At 46.7% G+C, this 18,594-nt stretch overlaps 1 protein-coding gene across 3 annotated transcripts in view; it reads right to left on the reverse strand.

Annotated features, from left to right (window-relative positions):
* The window catches only part of PIK3C2A (phosphatidylinositol-4-phosphate 3-kinase catalytic subunit type 2 alpha), a 125,276-nt gene that overhangs the window by 38,627 nt on the left and 68,055 nt on the right, over positions 1–18,594 (reverse strand). For all 3 annotated transcript variants that reach the window (XM_068261075.1, XM_068261076.1, XM_068261077.1), the window contains exons 7-12: positions 14,983–15,094; positions 12,792–12,871; positions 10,942–11,005; positions 4,323–4,469; positions 2,522–2,567; positions 1,773–1,980 (exon numbers count right to left, since the gene is read on the reverse strand). In XM_068261075.1, coding sequence (XP_068117176.1) covers positions 1,773–1,980; positions 2,522–2,567; positions 4,323–4,469; positions 10,942–11,005; positions 12,792–12,871; positions 14,983–15,094 — 657 coding nt within the window. The remainder of the gene's footprint in view (positions 1–1,772; positions 1,981–2,521; positions 2,568–4,322; positions 4,470–10,941; positions 11,006–12,791; positions 12,872–14,982; positions 15,095–18,594) is intronic.

An 18,594-nucleotide genomic window follows, 5' to 3' on the forward strand; every position in this document is an offset into this window, starting at 1 on the left:
CCATGTCACATAGTTTATATTCATGCTTTGTGCGATTGTTCCCCTAACTTTCCCAGAAGCCTTTGGTAAAATTTCTGTCATTTTTTACATGTACTCCATACATGACATGCACACAGAATACATAACATGCTCGACAATTCCTTCCGAGGACGACAAGTAACACAACAATATCAGTTGTTCTGCTTCCAGGGAACAGGACTTGTGCTTTGTTATGGAATCAGTATTTCCCTGTGATAAGATTACACACATTTAGATCATATTATACTCTGCTGGGCATGAAAGGCATCCAACTCTTTCCACAGGGTGCTACTGATAAGGTAGCTAACTTCTCTATCCACCAGAGTAATGTGTAACTTTACTTCCCTCCACAGTCAATAAATGGCATACAGCAGCCTGCATCACTCATGAATAATGGTAAGCTATTGCAAGTCTGCTATGTAACCAGTTCCTTCTTCTTCGTCTCCAAAAACTGTGCCATGCCTCCTATCCTCCTCCTCCCATATATGTGCCATGACTCCAGTTCCCTTTCGAAACACCTGTGCCATGCCTACAGTGCCCCTCCCCAACACCTGTGCCATGCCCACAGTGCCCCTCCATAACACCTGTGCCATGCCTCCAGTGCCCCTCCCCAACACCTGTGCCATGCCTCCAGTGCCCCTCCCCAACACCTGTGCCATGCCTCCAGTGCCCCTCCCCAACACCTGTGCCATGCCTCCGGTGCTCCTCCCCAACACCTGTGCCATGCCCACAGTGCCCCTCCCCAACACCTGTGCCATGCTTCCAGTGCTCCTCCACAACACCTGTGCCATGCCTCCGGTGCCCCTCCCCAACACCTGTGCCATGCCTCCAGCTCCCCTCACCAATACCTGTGCCATGCCTCCAGCTCCCCTCCCCAACACCTGTGCCGTGCTGCCAGTGCTCCTCCACAACACCTGTGCCGTGCCTCCAGTGCCCCTCCCCAACACCTGTGCCGTGCCTCCAGTGCCCCTCCCCAACACCTGTGCCGTGTCTCCATTCCCCTCCTCAACACCTGTGCCATGCCTCCAGTTCCCCTCCCCAACACCTGTGCCATTTCTCCAGCTCCCCACCATAACATCTGTGCGATGCCTCCAGTTCCCCTCCCTAACACCTGTGCCATGCCTACAGTGCCCCTCCACAACACCTGTGCCGTGTCTCCATTCCCCTCCTCAATACCAGTGCCATGCCTCCAGTTCCCCTCCCCAACACCTGTGCCATTTCTCCAGCTCCCCACCATAACATCTGTGCGATGTCTCCAGTTCCCCTCCCTAACACCTGTGCCATGCCTCCAATTCCCCTACACAACACCTATGCCGTGCCTTCAGTGCCCCAATCCAACACCTGTGCCTCCAGCTCTCCACTACAACATCTATGCCAACACCTGTGCCATGCCTCCAGTGCCCCTCCTCCACACCTGTGCCATGCCTCTAGTTTCCCTCCACAACACCTGTACTGTAATACCAGGTCCCATCCTCCTGCAGTTGTTCTGGGGTTCCTTTGGCCTTCAGGAAATGGAACGATTGGGTGGCCATGTTGCAGCATGGACCTCTGCCAGATTTGATCACTATGATCCTATCGTCTGAATAAAGATGCCAAGAATCGACTGATGTATGGGCCCCCTTACTGATTCACAAGCTAATCCCAGCCACAATGTTTATTTCTGAGGTTTTGGTGGACTTTAGTGAAGGTTGCAGCCCTCGGAATGTGATGGGAAGACCCTGTGATGAGACATGCTGTGAATGGAACCCTCTTACCTGGACACCCAAGCTGTGGGGATCCCATGGGCAGCAAATATGGTAAACTGGAGATGGTCGGCGGAGCTGCGCGCTTCCTTCAGGGGTCGGCTATCACTGGAGTCCATGGTGGGGTTACAGGAAGAGAAGTGAAGCTGGAGCAGCTTGTGAACGGCTGTTGTTAGCTGGCTTAAACTTTCCTGAAGGGGACTCTCAGCCTGGGGAGCACCTAGTTCAATATACATAAAAAAGCAATACAATCATGTACAGTGCCGGAGCCGGAAGATTCATTATATACACCCTCAGCGTAGTCCTGTACACAGCAGGGACTCCCAGTCTAAGGAGTAGCTACATTCTCTACATACATTGCACAATCTGGTAGAATGCAGTTAACCCATAAGCAGCTTCAAAGGAATTATCTTGTTTCAGATAAATGCACTGCTTTTGACCTCAGCCGGCAGAACTCGTTGTGCTGTAAATTCTTGGAATGCTTTGATGTCTCTCTGCTAGCAGAGGACATAAAAACTGAATGCAGAAGTCTTCTGTTATGATCTCACACTGCCTCCTAGTGACAAGTGGTCATAAATAAACATTACAGCAGTACTAATTACTAACAAGGAAATGTAACAAATAAGAATTAAATAAAATGTGCAAAATAAATTTGCCTGGAGCACTTGCAAGCCTCTAAATAAATTGGCTGCTAAAGAAAACAGTAAAAAAACAACTTGTACACTGTGGGGGAATATAGCTGTGATATCTGGCAAACTCACCCTCTGCAGTGCCATTGTTACTCCCAGGGACAGAAGTGGGTGCTCCCTGAAATGAAAGGATTATTACATTTCAGTGTACAGAACATACAGGAGAGCAGGGAGAGTGCAGCGAACAGAACAAACAGGAGAGCAGGCAGAATGCAGTGTACAGAACATACAGGAGAGCAGGCAGAGTGCAGTGTACAAAACATACAGAAAAAGCAGGCAGAGTGCAGTGTACAGAACATACAGGAGAGCAGGCAGGGTGCAGTGTACAGAACATACAGGAGAGCAGGCAGAGTGCAGTGTACAGAGCATACAGGAGAGCAGGCAGAGTGCAGTGTACAGAGCATACAGGAGAGCAAGCAGAGTGCAGTGTACAGAGGATACAGGAGAGCCGGCAGAGTGCAGTGTACAGAGCATACAGGAGAGAAAGCAGAGTGCAGTGTACAGAGGATACAGGAGAGCAGGCAGAGTGCAGTGTACAGAGGATACAGGAGAGCAGGCAGAGTGCAGTGTACAGAGGATACAGGAGAGAAAAAAAAGAGTGCAGTGTACAGAACATACAGGAGAGCAGGCAGGCAGAAAGCAGTGTACAGAACATACAGGAGAGCAGGCAGAGTGCAGTGTACAGAACATACAGGAGAGCAGGTAGAGTGCAGAGTACAGAAAATGCAGGAGAGCAGGCAGGGTGCAGTGTATAGAACATACAGGAGAGCAGGCAGAGTGCAGCGTACAGAACATACAGGAGAGCAGGCAGAGTGCAGTGTACAGAGCATACAGGAGAGCAAACAGAGTGAAGTGTACAGAGCATACAGGAGAGCAGGCAGAGTGCAGTGTACAGAGCATACAGCAGAGCAGGCAGAGTGCAGTGTACAGAGCATACAGGAGAGCAGGCAGAGTGCAGTGCACAGAACATACAGGAGAGCAGGCAGAGTGAAGTGTACAGAGCATACAGGAGAGCAAGCAGAGTGCAGTGTACAGAACATACAGGAGAGCAGGCAGAGTGCAGTGTACAGAACATACAGGAGAGCAGGCAGAGTGCAGTGTACAGAACATACAGGAGAGCAGGCAGAGTGCAGTGTACAGAACATACAGGAGAGCAAGCAGAGTGCAGTGTACAGAACATACAGGAGAGCAGGCAGAGTGCAGTGTACAGAACATACAGGAGAGCAGGCAGAGTGCAGTGTACAGAGCATACAGGAGAGCAGGCAGAGTGCAGTGTACAGAGCATACAGGAGAGCAAGCAGAGTGCAGTGTACAGAACATACAGGAGAGCAGGCAGAGTGAAGTGTACAGAACATACAGGAGAGCAGGCAGAGTGCAGTGTACAGAGCATACAGGAGAGCAGGCAGAGTGCAGTGTACAGAACATACAGGAGAGCAGGCAGAGTGCAGTGTACAGAACATACAGGAGAGCAGGCAGAGTGCAGTGTACAGAGCATACAGCAGAGCAGGCAGAGTGCAGTGTACAGAACATACAGGAGAGCAGGCAGAGTGCAGTGTACAGAATATACAGGAGAGCAGGCAGAGTGCAGTGTACAGAGCATACAGGAGAGCAGACAGAGTGCAGTGTACAGAACATACAGGAGAGCAGGCAGAGTGCAGTGTACAGAATATACAGGAGAGCAGGCAGAGTGCAGTGTACAGAGCATACAGGAGAGCAGGCAGAGTGCAGTGTACAGAACATACAGGAGAGCAGGCAGAGTGCAGTGTACAGAACATACAGGAGAGCAGGCACAGTGCAGTGTACAGAAAGTGTGGCACGCAGCAATCTTAGCAGTGCATTTTGTCTATGGGATTGGTCCTTCGGCTCCCCGTACCTCCACACTGCGGCTGCGGGGTAAGTTCACAGTCCTGCGCAGCTTCTTCACACATTCTGTTATGGCCGGAGTCTCCACACTGTCAACAGTCTTACAGATGCTCCTTACCGATTTGATGATCTGCTCTACAGCTCTGTAGGGGTTACCCTGCAAGCATCAAACAGATCCAGTGACCCTTCCAGTGTACATAAAGTGAGCAGGCGAATCTCCGCTTCACAGTTTAAGGTGGCCACACACGGTACAATTTCAAGTCAATAAACAGTATATTTCACGTCTATCGTTAATGCGCGCATTTCCCGGTAACTCACTGCTTGCAGTGCGCTACCATACTGCAACCCATAAGGCAAGTTACAAAGCAGCTGTTACATCGCATCACAACACACTATTGTTAACGGGGCCTTTGAGTGAAAACTCAATCAAGAATCGAGACAATGACAATCTATCCTACCCAACTACATTTTCAAAAAATTTGATCAGAAAAATCAACCATTCCCAATCAACATATCGAATGAAAAAAAACGAAACTAAACCTTTTCATTGAATAGCGGTAAAATTAAATCTTTTATTGTATCCAGGGCTGTGGAGTCGGCGTCGAGGAGCAATTTTGGGTACCTGGAGTTGGTGGTTTCATAAACTGAGGAGTCGAATTATTTTTCTACTGACTTCACAGCCCTGATTGTATCTGTATCTGTGTGGCCACCTCATATCTCACACATGGATTATTTAATGAGAACTGGCTGTGACTGATGTACAGAAAGTAATGGCTGCCACAACATGATAGAAATCATTAAGCTGGCGATATACATTATACATCTAACAATATGTCCTAAGGGGCAAATAAAAAAAATAAATAAACCAGATTGTCAAATTAAAGTGGTATGACACTCAAATTTCATCTGTAGCATTAAACAGCATACAACTAAAACAAAAACAAAAAAAGAGATATGAATGGCTGCCAAGTTACTGGAAAGGTTAATGCAGAAATCTCCACTTCTAATTGATAAGATTGTGGTTGCTGTACCAAAACTATCAGATTGACTTGATCTATACTAAGCTGAGTAAATGGCTTCTGCTGTATCCAGAGGTGAAGCAGAGCACTTTCTCTAGCTTGTTATTACAGCAATTACTTAAAGTGGGATTGTCACCATAAAATTCAAATTTCAACAGCAACTGGTCTGAGTGTATTAAGTGATAAAGATGCTAATCCTGCATTCAAAACGTTTTCTGCGGTTATGTTTTGAAGTTATCAGATACATCAGGAGCACCGGCCCTTTAATAGTCAGTGCTAAAATGTTGCATGCTGGGGGTTCTTTTTATCTATAATATATTCCTCCTCTTCCCTTTATTTCCCTGCCTAGCTGCCTATCTGAAACACAATCCTCTGCTCACTTGTGTTTACAAGCAAGGCTGAGGTGACTCAGAGATTAGAGGAGAAGAGAAAAAAAGTTAAGGGTAGAAATGACATCAGAATTTTGCCTAAAACAGTGGCGAGAAGACATGGTTCCCACCAGGAAAAGAATTCTCTTCATTTACTATATAAAATTCACGGAAATCAAAACGTGGACAGTACAATACATGTATTATGTAAGTAGATCAAGTATTTATCTACTTATACATGTGTTTTTTCCCCTGGCATAGAATGGCTAATCCTACTGCTTAAAAAGGGAGCCCAAGGTAAGAGACATATGGAGGCTGACATATTTATTTCCTTTTAAACAATGCACATTGCTTGGTTGTTCTGCTTAGCCTTTGCCTGTAATACATTTAGCCATAGACCCTGAACAAGCGTGCAGATCAGGTGTTTCTGATAAAAATAGCTACATGCTTGTTTGAAGTGTGTGATTCAGACACTACTGACCAGAAAAATCAGCAGGATGCCAGGCAACTGGCATTGTTTAAAAAAGTCAATATGGCATCCTCAATATGTTACTCACCTCAAGTTCCTTTTAACTACAAGACAATCTGAACCATTTGTCTTGCAACTGGCAATGTTATCAATTAGCTTCAGTGAAGTCTAAACATGTCTTCAAGTGGCAATGTCAGTGCTTTACTGTTTTGTTTAAAGTTTTAGAGCAAAAATGTATTTTTGAGCTTCACACCACTTGTACAAAAAAAATAAAATAAAATAAAGTCTCCCCTAGGGGGTACTCACCCCGGGAGGGTGAAGCTTCTGGATCCAAAGAGGCTACCCACACCAACCTCCGTCCTCTTGATCGTGCGCTGGGACCCCCAAAAGCAGCTTCCTTGCTAGCTTTGTCCCACTCAGGCGGGCATAGCCAGGTCTAATCAGGCCCACCTGCCCAGTGGCGCAGACTCGATTCAGCCCGTTTTTTTCAAAAGAAAGCCGAGCATGACGGAGCTACTGCGTGAGATTCCGACTTTTTTTTTTAATTTTTGTATTTATATCAGGGCTGTGGAGTCGGTACAAAAATCCTTCGACTCCTCAGTTTAGGATTCCACCGACTCTAACTCCTCTAATTTGCATATTACAATCTTGTTGATTGAAAGTATGTAACATGAAATTTGTCTCTTAACTGCCAACGCTTAGGAATGTTAAAAGACAACTGAAGTGATAAGGATATGGAGACTGCCATATTTATTCCCTTTAGTCATAAACTAAAAATAGTCCTTTGGTAAGAGTACTTGTAGAAGGTACAGACCGGAACAAAGAACATCTATCAGGCCCTAGGCAATGTAAGTGTGGGTACATGTAAGAGTGATGTGCAGGTGCTCTGCAGGGGAATGAGGGGATTCTTCCTCTATTACACATTCTTCATGCACAATCTGAACCAGGTTTATGGGTGATGGACAACACCTCTGTGTTCAATGTGCACAGCATTCTCAGTGGATTCCCTGCAGATCTGTGGGGAGTGCAAATGTAGAGTATAGTACTACCGTGTAACAAAGTAAACCTGAGACAGATGAAATTTCATTTTTGTGGACTAAGCACAGCTATTACTGTATGTATAAATTATTTATGATGACTATTATCTGAGAAATAGAACATTTTATCATATTTTCTATTTTAAATTACAGTTAAAATTTATTAGGAGTCAGAGTCGGTGCATTTTTCCCCGACTCCGACTCCAGGCACCCAAAATTGCCCCGACTCCGACTCCACAGCCCTGATTTATATAGCACCAACATATTACGCAGCGCTGTACAGAGTATATTGTCTTGTCACTAACTGTCTCTTGGAGGGGCTCACAATCTAGTCCCTCCCATAGTCATGTGTCTATGTATGTATCGTGTAGTGTATGTATGGTAGCCTAGGGCCAATTTAGGGGGAAGCCAATTAACTTATCTGTATGTTTTTTGGGGATGTGGGAGAACTGGAGTGCCTGGAGGAAACCCAAACAGACAAACGCAAACTCCTTGCAGATGTTGACCTGACTGGGATTCGAACTGGGGACCCAGCGCTCCAAGGCGGGAGCGCTAACCACTACGCCACCGTGCAGCCCCTAAATGCATCAAGAAGCTTTTTTACGGGGGTTTCCAGTGCTGGACCAGAGGGATGTAGGACAGGGGAGGCCTCTTTTGGATCCAGAGGCTTCCCCCTGCCAAGGCGAGTACCCCACAGAGGCACTCTTATCCTTACCGGTACCCTTTAACCATCACACATTCTCTCTCTTTCATACTCACATGGCAGACAGTCAACAATCTAAAACATTTATGCAAGGGTGATGTCTTTGTTCATGCGCCAAAGATGGACATTGACCAGTGAAAATGTACAAACTTGCTAGATTCCTCTGACCAATGATCAGTGCCAGGTAGGGTCCCTCATTATTCATTGTTATGAGCAAGGCACACATGCAAACAGTAAAATGACCATTCATTCTGTGAGAGGTCATTAGATATATATCAGTCTATTGCTGTGTACGGCCATTACAGTCACATGTTTTATTTCAGGAGTGTGCTGTGAAGGCATGAGTGCAGAAGACACAAACAATGTGACTCTCCTGAAACTGTATGATGTTTAGAAGCAATGCAGAGGCATTCTAACGACACAGAATCACTATGTGTCACTTTCTGAAAGTGCCATATTATGTGTACTAAATGCTTGCCTGCTGTCACACCACTTCCTGTCACCACAATAAACAATGCCACTCAGATGTAGGAAATTCCCAGACATTTCTAATCACACAGACCAAAGTATAATATGCTGATAACTTAGACTGTGTACTAAGGCTGTCGCTGAAGTGATGACCCGAGAACTGACTGAGCACCTGTAAGGAGAAAAAAAAAAAAGTTCCCTATGGCATACATGTCAAACTCCAGCCCGCGGGCCAAATCTGGCCAGTAGAGCCATTAAATTTGTCCCTCAAGTGGTTTCCCCCTTTTGCATTATGTTTGGCCCTCTCTGGACCACCAGATAAGTTATACTGGAGGTAAAGCCCTAGAACAGCAGGGAAGCAATGTGGGGAAGGTAGGGGGAGACCACTAAACACCAAAGAACTGTATAGGGGAGGGGGGACCACTAGGCACCAGGGAACTGTATAGGGGGTTGGAGGAGGGCCAATAGAAACCAGGGGACTTTATAAGGGAGGAAGGTGCCCAGTAGACATTGAGGTTGGCCCGTGACTAGGTCCTAGTGTACAATTTCAGGCCACTTTGCATTTGAGTTTGACACCCCTGCCCTATGGAGTGCTTACCTCGGGAGGGGGAATCCTCTGGATCCTACTGAGGCTTTCCCCGTCCTGTTGTCCAAATCCAGCGATAGCACCCCCCAAAAATCCGCAGTAGCGCCTGCAGCACACGGCAATATTTACCTTTGAGATCTAGAGCAGGCACAATACAAGATTCCCCCTTGGGCTGTGACAGAAACAGCCGAGCGCGTTTTGGTTCGCTTTACTGTGTGGGCACGAGACACCTGCACCTGAGCAGTAGAGCGGACCCAATCAGGCTCAATTATTTCCACCGAAGCTTGAGGGGGAAGCTGGCACCGCGCGCTGGATCTCTTTCTACCTATGCCCCCCACGTAGAGTGTAGGAGCTTATACTCCCCTATCCGCCAGCCCATATCTTCTCTGCCCCGCCAAGCTCCTTCCTGTCTTTTCTCTCCCAGGGCACCTATGAACACACTAGAGGCCAAACACTAGGGGCACTGTGGCAGGTGTCTTATGTTACCACTAGTCCTCAAGTGTTTGACCTCTAGCATTTATATCACACAGACAGAAGAGACAGGGAGGAGTGGTCAGCAGTGGAGAGAAGCCACGGGCCAGTGGACAGGTGAGTGTAATCATCGCTGCGTAAACCACACCCCGCAAAATCAAACATTGCCAACCTGCTGCCAATGGAGCAAAATTTTCCATTGGGCATTTTTATTATTATTTAGTATTTATATAGCGCCGACATATTACGCAGCGCTGTACAGTGTGTATATATATATATATATATATATATATATATATATATATATATATATATATATATTGTCTTGTCACTAACTATCCCTCAAAGGAGCTCACAATCTAATCCCTACCATTGCCATATGTCTATATTATGTAGTGTAAGTACTGTAGTCTAGGGCCAATTTTTTAGGGGGAGCCAATTAACTTATCTGTATGTTTTTGGAATGTGGGAGGAAACCGGAGTGCCCGCAGGAAACCCACGCAGACACGGAGAGAACATACAAACTCTTTGCAGATAGTGCCCTGGCTGGGATTCGAACCAGGGACCCAGCGCTGCAAGGCGAGAGAGCTAACCACTACGCCACCGTGCTGCCCACCGGGCATGATCGACAGATTTCAGCTGAAAATTGGCCGATCGGGAATCAATTTCGGCATTCATTTACAGCAGATTTGATCAAATGATCGAATCAGCCTGATATCGATGGAGAGAAAATAGGCAAGTGTATGGCCCATTTAACAGTCAGCAGAGCACACCCAGAGCAATGTACGATATATTGCGTAACAGAACCTATGTGCAATTTAGAATTGCCCAATGTCATTCTGCATTCAAATCTGCATTAAAGGAATACTTAAGTCAAAATCAAAAAATGATTTTTACTCACCTGGGGCATCCCTCAGCCCCCTGAAGCTGTATGGTGCCTGTATGTTATACGCTATAGCAGCATAGAGTGTGATATAGCAGCTGGGAACGCGAAAAATCACTCGCGTTCCCAGCCCGTCGGCGGCTGTCGCCGAACCCGGAAGTAGCCGCCGGCGGGGACAGGAGGATCGGAACCAGGCTGCGAGGGCACCATACAGCTTCAGGGGGCTGAGGGATGCCCCAGGTGAGTAAAAATCATTTTTTGATTTTGACTTAAGTATTCCTTTAAAGCTGTATGTAACCAGAATTACTAGCATCTCACCAACAGAGATGGGCAAATTCTGGTTTGAATGCAAATTCTATGCAGCTCACAATTGGGACAATCAAAAACACTTCCTGTGGCTTATGACTGGCTCACTTCAAAGCAGCATGAAATTTGCATGCAAGCTGGAATTATTTGCATCTTATTGACCAAATCTACTGATCATCTCCAGCCCGGGAGCAGCTCACTATATTCAGGTCTGGTCCGAATGCTGCAGGTAATTCTCACACTGGGGCATCTATAGCCTGCTAACTGCTCTGGTCGCAGCTAGACTCCCCCCCCCACATCAGTCAGACTCTTCACCTACCTCGTTACTAAGGCACACACTGACTTGCTCGTGGTAATCGTCCAGCAGCTCCTCGATACTCTGCCTGTGGATAGACAAGAAAGCTGATGTGAATCATACACAGGCTTTGCATGGCTCCATCCTTGTGCTCTACTTATTCTAAAGAGATCAGATTGTTGCTCCCCAGACCACAGGTCATTCTCTTACTTCAGCAGCATGGAGCCCATGGCAACACCACTGGCCTCCGCTCCTCTTACTTTATTGTGAACATAGCAATAGCCAGCAGTATGAATCCTATAGCAATCCCTGCTTCCTCTATCTATCTATCTTTACTATGAGCAAACCAACAGCCAACAGTATGGTGCCTATGGTAGCATTCGGACCGGTTAACACTAGAGTGGAAGCAAAATAGACACAGTAAGTGCATCCGCTTGCAGCAATTTCACCGTCCACTTAAATCACGTGTTATGTGTCGATCACGTCCACATTGCCGCTCACCTGTCCCTCCGCTGCTTGGTGTGTCTATATTCAGCCCAGAAGCCAGCAGAAGCATGGGGCTCTCCATAGGCTGCATTACGTCAATTCTCCCTAGCAACGGGGAGAATTTTCATTGATCCACCATGAAAATTGCTGAGAATTCTCAATGGTCTTATTGCAGCCCAGTGGAGATCCCTTTGCTTCTGCCAACCACCAGGCTGTGTATGAAGACCAAGCGACGGCGGGAAACTTGATTTGTCAGAATCGTGATTGAAACAGGCGAAGTGGATGCGGCAACAACTCTAGTGAGAACAGACACTGCCGGGACTCTCGGACTCTGTTCAGCTAAGTGCAATGTGGCAAGCAGATCCGGTTTGAGGTGTGGAGTGGAGGCAGATCCTATTTTTTAACATTACGATCTGCTCCCTGCGCTAAGCAGAGCTTAAAAACCTCCCGAACGGGTACGTTTTTTTAAGCAAGTGTGAACCGGCAGTTACGGTAATCCCCTCCCCATCTAACTATAGTAACAATATAGCAACAGCTAGCAGTATGGTCTATTTGCCATAGGCTGTTGCTATATTGACCTTGCCTCATCTCTTCTTATTCTGGAAATAACAGCCCGCCGCATGAAGCCGGCAGTGTCACTGCCTCATCCCCCAATCTTTCTTTGATAAGGAAATTACAATATCCAATGGCAACACTGAGCATCCTCCTCCCCTTTATAGCATCACTGAACTCCCTTTCCCTATGTCTCCTTAATATGAATATATTAATAGCCACTAGTATGCAGCCTACGGCAACACCCCAAATGTCCATCTCTTTTACATGAATATACAAATAGCATTATGGCACTTTTGACAACACTGACCCTTGACTAGTTTAGGCGACCCAGCAGGAAACCTCATAGGAAACCGTTCTCCAATCACAGCACCCTTCACAACAAGAAGCGTTGCAACTGGTTGAATAGTGTGGACATAGCCTACTACAACCTATCTGAATCCTAGCGGTGCAAGAGGGGGCCGTCCACCCAATCACGTTAGCGGAATTTCCTTATGAGGTTTCCTGCTGGGTCCCCTAAACTAGACTAGTGCCGACCATTCCTCTCCCCCTTACTATGATTATACCAACAGTCAGCAGTATGCAGCCATCTCTCCTTATTCTGTAAACTATGGATCAGGTGAATACAAGCCTATGGCAACATCTGTCCTTACAAAAAAAAACATACCAATAGCCAAAAATAAGGAAGAAGTGAAGAGTCTATGACAACACTGCCTCCCTCCCTCCCAAAAAAATCTTTATACTAGAAATATACAGTTAGCAAGCAGTATAGAGTCTATGGCAATTCCTACAATTGGGTAGCTGTTCCCCAAGAATGAGACAGATGGCCCACATACCGTGTGATGGGCTCTTTGAATGGCCTGTCCAGCAGGGCCAAATGTTTATTAAGGTCAATAGGTGCTGCATCATCTTCAGCCTACAAACAGAAGAGCAATAAATATACTGAATACTCAGATGATGATGGTTAATTAAAACAGAACAACAATTATTGTATAACGATCCCTAAGAGAAAGCACCATGTCCTGTTCTCATGGAAAGTACAGCAGCTTTCTGTATAGACACAGATCATTATCAAACTGCAGAATAATGCTATAAATAATAGAGTAAGTGCCTCAACCTTCAAGCAAGAAGAAGAAGTATCGCACTGCCCCCAGGGCCGGTCCAAGCAAGAAGAAGGGGCCGGTCCAAGTAAGAAGAAGTAGCGCCCTGCACCCAGGCGTGGTCCTACACTTGCCGCCGAGCTGGAGGCGGTGGCGGGCATGAAGGGGGTCATGGGCACAGCGGCGGGGAGGGGGGGGGGTGTCGGACCCCCCCTCCCTCACCTGGGTCCCCCATCTGCGCTACCCCTCTGGCTTAAGTTCAGCAGCAGCCACTGCTATTACTAAGAGGCAGCGGGCGGGGATGGCTCACTTCTTCCGCGTTCCAGTGTGCGTTCCACTGTCGTCACTTCCTGCAATGCCGTCCACTTACAATACAGTGGGCGGTATTGCAGGAAGTGACGATAGTGGAACGCAAGCTGGAACGCGGAAGGGGTGAGTCATCCCCGCCCGCCGCATCTTACTAATAGCGGAGGCGGCTGCTGATGAAATTAAGCTAGAGGGCAGATGGGGGACCCTGGTGTGGGGGGGGTCCGACCCCTCTCCCCGCCGCTGTGTCCAATACCCCCTTCCTGCCCGCTACCCCCTCCAGCTCGGCGTATGCTACGCCGTGGGTCGGCTAGTAATGCTATAAACAGAAAGAGAAAGGCACTTGTAACTATGGAAAGATGCATATCATTTTAAAGCTCTCTTTCTCCTCTTTCCAATGATATATAAACCGCCGCCCTACACCTTTTAGTTTTCGCTATTTTCACGACTGAAATTGCCGCGGCCACGATTTCGATCGCGAAAATAGAAAGACTAAAAGGCGTAGGGCGACGATTTAGGCGTCGTCAGAAAGAGGAGAAAGAGAGCTTTAAAATGATATCCATCTTTCCATAGTTACATTGTATTACACAGGGCGACTTTTTCTCAAAGTCAGCAGCTCCATTCAGCAGAAAAAGTCGCCCTGTGTAATACAATGTAACTATGGAAAGATGGATATCATTTTAAAGCTCTCTTTCTCCTCTTTCGACAATAGCGAAAACAAAAAGGCGTAGGGTGACGGTTTATATATCATTGGAAAGAGGAGAAAGAGAGCTTTAAAATGATATCCATCTTCCTATAGTTTCTGCACTGCTCGGAGTCCCTTTAAGCCAACAACAAAAAAACACAGTTGAACTTACCTGGGACTTCTTGCAGCCCCCTGCAGTCATTCTGTGCCCAAATCTTTCTTCTGAGATCCTCCAGTGAGCAGCAGCGACCTTTTCAAAGCTGGCCAGTTACAGTCAGTCCGATGATACTGTGCCTGCATGACGCCGTGTGGCACACATCCCGATTGTGCTCCCATTGTCGGGAGCGCTCTGCGCATGCACAAAAGTGATTTTCCCATACTGCGCATACGCAGAATGCCGCTGTGCACGGGGACAGGATAACATGGCACCAGGCCGGCCAGCCTCGAGGGGGACGCCGCTGCTCAATGGAGGGTCTCGGAAGGACGATGCAGGCACAGGATAACTGCAGGGGGCTGTAAGAAGCCCCAGGTAAGTTCAAATGTGTGTTGTTTTTTTAATAGGCTTTAGATTTCCTTTAATGTGCAGAAACATCTCCACTTATGATACAAAACATAATACTGCTGAGCCTGGATATCTATAAGACAGCAGCCAGGAAGTGGAACTCTGAATGTTTTCATAGGAACACAATGGAACAGCAGTTATTGAGATATCCCCAACAAGCCATTGGCCTGTGAGTGACACTCTACAGTCAGCACTTGTAACTCTTTCTGCTGACAGTAGGAGGGAGACACCAGCTGAAATCCGATCACACAGAGGACAGGAAATGAAACATATTTGAGCAGCACCCAGCTATGGCTCCTCTCCAAGTGTAAATGCTCAGCTGATGCAGCCTCCCACCACCACAGCAATCCCTGGAAATGTGCTAGCCTACTCACCGTACGGGCCAGCGCTCTGCACACAGTCTGCTGACACAGCAGCTGCAGACGGATCTCTGTGTCCCACTTCCGGCACGTCTGGATGTATTCATGGCTGCCCAGGCAATGCTTGCTGCAAAAATACACACATTACAGAGAGTGACTGCTGCAGAGACACACAATACAGAGGGTGACTGCTGCAGAGACACACATTACAGAGGGTAACTGCTGCAGAGACACACATTACAGAGGGTGACTGCTGCAGAGACACACATTACACAGGGTGACTGCTGCAGAGACACACATTACACAGGGTGACTGCTGCAGAGAGAGACATTACAGAGGGTGACTGCAGCAGAGAGACACATTACAGAGGGTGACTGCTGCAGACACACACATTACAGAGGGTGACTGCTGCAGACACACACATTACAGAGGGTGACTGCTGCAGACACACACATTACAGATGGTGACTGCTGCAGACACACAACACAGACGGTGACTGCTGCAGACACACAACACAGATGGTGACTGCTGCAAAGACACACATTACAGAGGTTGACTGAGGAGACCATTATTACCACAGGGAAATCCCAATGTGTGAGCGGAGAGGAGTCACAAACTACTGCAGTGAAATCCTCACTAAAATAAATGAAATTGGGAAATACAATCCATCCTGATGGATAACAGGAGTGAGGGACCAGCGATATCAGGGTACCCCTATAGATTCCCAGCAGGAAATACTGTTTTGGTTAAGGAAAATGTAAAATCTATATACAGCTCAAAAATCCATAAAAGGCGTAATTGACTTTAACCACTTCCCTACCCTGGTCGTTTTCACAGTTCAGCTAAGCTCTGATTCCTTTGGCAAGAACTTTATCAATCATACACGCACGCAACGCACGCACACTTTTTTTCAGGACAAATTAGGCTTTTTGTGGCTATTTGTTTTTTTTCTATTAGTACCATATATACTCGGATACAAGTCGACCTCATGTATAAGTCGACCCCAATATTTGACCCTCTTAACAACTTGACACCTGAGGTATTTTTCCTCTTGTGGACCAGAGCAATTTTCACCTGTCAGCGCTCCTCCCTTTCTTTTACCAATAACTTAATCACTACTAATCACAGCGTAATGATCTATATCTTGTTTTTCTTGCCACCAATTAGGCTTTCTTTGGGAGGTACAGTATGCCAAGAATTATTTTATCCTAAATGCATTTTAACATGAATAATAAGAAGAAAAAAATATAAAATGCATTATTTTTCAGTTTTTGACCATTATAGTGTTAAAATAAAACATTCTACTGTGGATAAAAGCCACACATTTTATGTGCCCTTTTGTCCCGGTTATTGCAACGTTCAAAAAATTTCCCTAGTACAATGTATGGTGCCAATATTTTATTTGGAAAAAAAGGTGCATTTTTTCAGTTTTGCGTCCATCACTAATTACAAGCCCATAAATTAAAAATTAATAGTAATATACCGCCTTGACATACATTTTTAAAAAGTTCAGTCCCTAAGGTAACTACTTATATATATTTTTTTTTATGTAATTTTTTTCCCCCCTTTTATAAATAAAGAAAAAAGTTTGGGTATTTTGGGAGGGTGTGGGAGGGAAATAGTTAATTATATCAGTCAGTGTGGGGATTTTTATTAAATAAAAAGCAATTTTGGTGCAATATACTATTTGGCCACAAGATGTCCTCAGTCGTCATTTCCGATTCACGTACGTAAGCACGTGAATCGGAAGTAATCCGTGGCTGTGTAACACAGGAAGATACAATGAATGCCGGCGTCTCGTAGACGCTGGTATTCATTGAATCGGGACTTAGATTTATGAATGGGACCTGCGGTCCCATTCATTAACTTCCCCTCTAAGCGGCGGTAACGGCGGTGCGCGCGCACGCGCAAACGGGAGCGAGCGGCGGCTGCATGCCGCTGCAGACTTGTTTTCACGGCCCTGCTGCATCCTGTCTTTTTTAAAGGGCCGTGAATATACTGCACGGCATGCAGCAAGTAGTTAAACAGGAATTTATTAATTACTCAAATATAAGTCTGTGCAGCAAAGTTAAGGGCTGTGTGGCCCTTCTAGCAGTGTGGCCCCTCTAGTAGTGTGTCCTCTGTGTCCCACTGGCTGTGTGGCTTCTGTGTCCCCCTGGCTGTGTGGCTTCTGCTGTGTGGCCCGTTTCCCCTGGCTGTGTGGCTTCTGTGTCCTCCTGGCTGTGTGGCCTCTGTGTCCCCTGGCTGTGTGGCTTCTGCTGTGTGACCCCTGTTTCCTCTGGCTGTGTGGCTTCTGTGTCCCCCTGGCTGTGTGGCCCATTTCCCCTGGCTGTGTGGCTTCTGTGTCCCCCTGGCTCTGTGGCCTCTGTGTCCCCCTGGCTGTGTGGCTCATGCTGGGTGGCCCCTGTGTCCTGCTAGCTGTGTGGCTCCTGCTGTGAGGCCCCTGTGCCCCCCTGCCTGTGCAGTCACTGGTGGGCAATAGCTATCCCGTCTCCCCTTCCTAGCAGTGTTAGCAGACAGCTTGCTAAAAAGCCCCCCTCCCTCCCACCACCATGCAAAGAGGCCTCTTTTCTCTACCTCTCCCCCCTCTGTGTGATCACTGAAGCCAGCAATCACTCACTGAGCTATCCGGTGTTCCGACGTGATAACAAAAGCAGACAGTTTACTGAAAATCCCTCTCCCTCCCACCACCACGCAAAGGAGCCTCTTATCTCTATCTCTGTAATCGCGGAGTGGAAGCTTCTCACTCACACTAATCCATCCGAGCACAGCTCTCTTCTCCCTGAGTCCCTGTAGTCACGCTGACTGGGCTGTGTATGCATAAGCTACAGCTTCCGATGTCATGTGATACATGAAGTCACATGACAGGAGCCGTAGCTGTGAGCTCATGCATACACAGCCCAGCCAGCGTGACTGACTACAGGGAGAAGAGAGCTACGCTTGGATGGATTAGTGAGTGAGAAGCTTCCACTTTAGCGATTCCCCCAGAGATAGACTAGAGGCTCCTTTGCATGGTGGTGGGAGGGAGGGGGGTTTTCAATAAACTGTCTGGTTTGCATTACAGGAAGGGGGAAAGAAAGAGGTGCCTCCCCCATTCCTGGCTATAAGTGGGGAAATTTTGGACTATCTCGAGTATAAGGCGACCCCCCACTTTTATACTTTGAGTCAGTCCAAAATTTCTCGACTTATAGCCGAGTATATACGGTAATTACCTTCTTTTCTTTGCATTTAAAAAGGGAAAATAAGGAAGAAACTGAAAAAACTCACAATTCACCCCACTGTTTATTTAAACAGTTCATTTGTTTTCATAATGTATAAGTAACAAATTGTATATATTACACAATTGTTACAGCTGTCTTCTCCTGGAATGATTATTTTACACTTGTTTACTCATTAGCCCTGCCAATGAACTCCCTGGGGGGAGGGGAGGGGTTTGCTGTCATTCCTTTTCAACTCTATAGTGTTTTTATCAGCTCAGAAGAGATAAACAGTGTTATCTAGGATTTTGTAGCGAGGAGAGTGCATTGACTTATTTTAACGTCATGAGGCAGGAAGTGGTTAAAATCCTGAACCAGTTTTTGAGGTCTCATTTCCTGTCTCTGAGACAACTAGTTTTCATGACGAAGC

Source organism: Hyperolius riggenbachi, chromosome 11 (assembly GCF_040937935.1).
Source record: "Hyperolius riggenbachi isolate aHypRig1 chromosome 11, aHypRig1.pri, whole genome shotgun sequence".
Lineage (NCBI taxonomy): Eukaryota > Metazoa > Chordata > Amphibia > Anura > Hyperoliidae > Hyperolius > Hyperolius riggenbachi.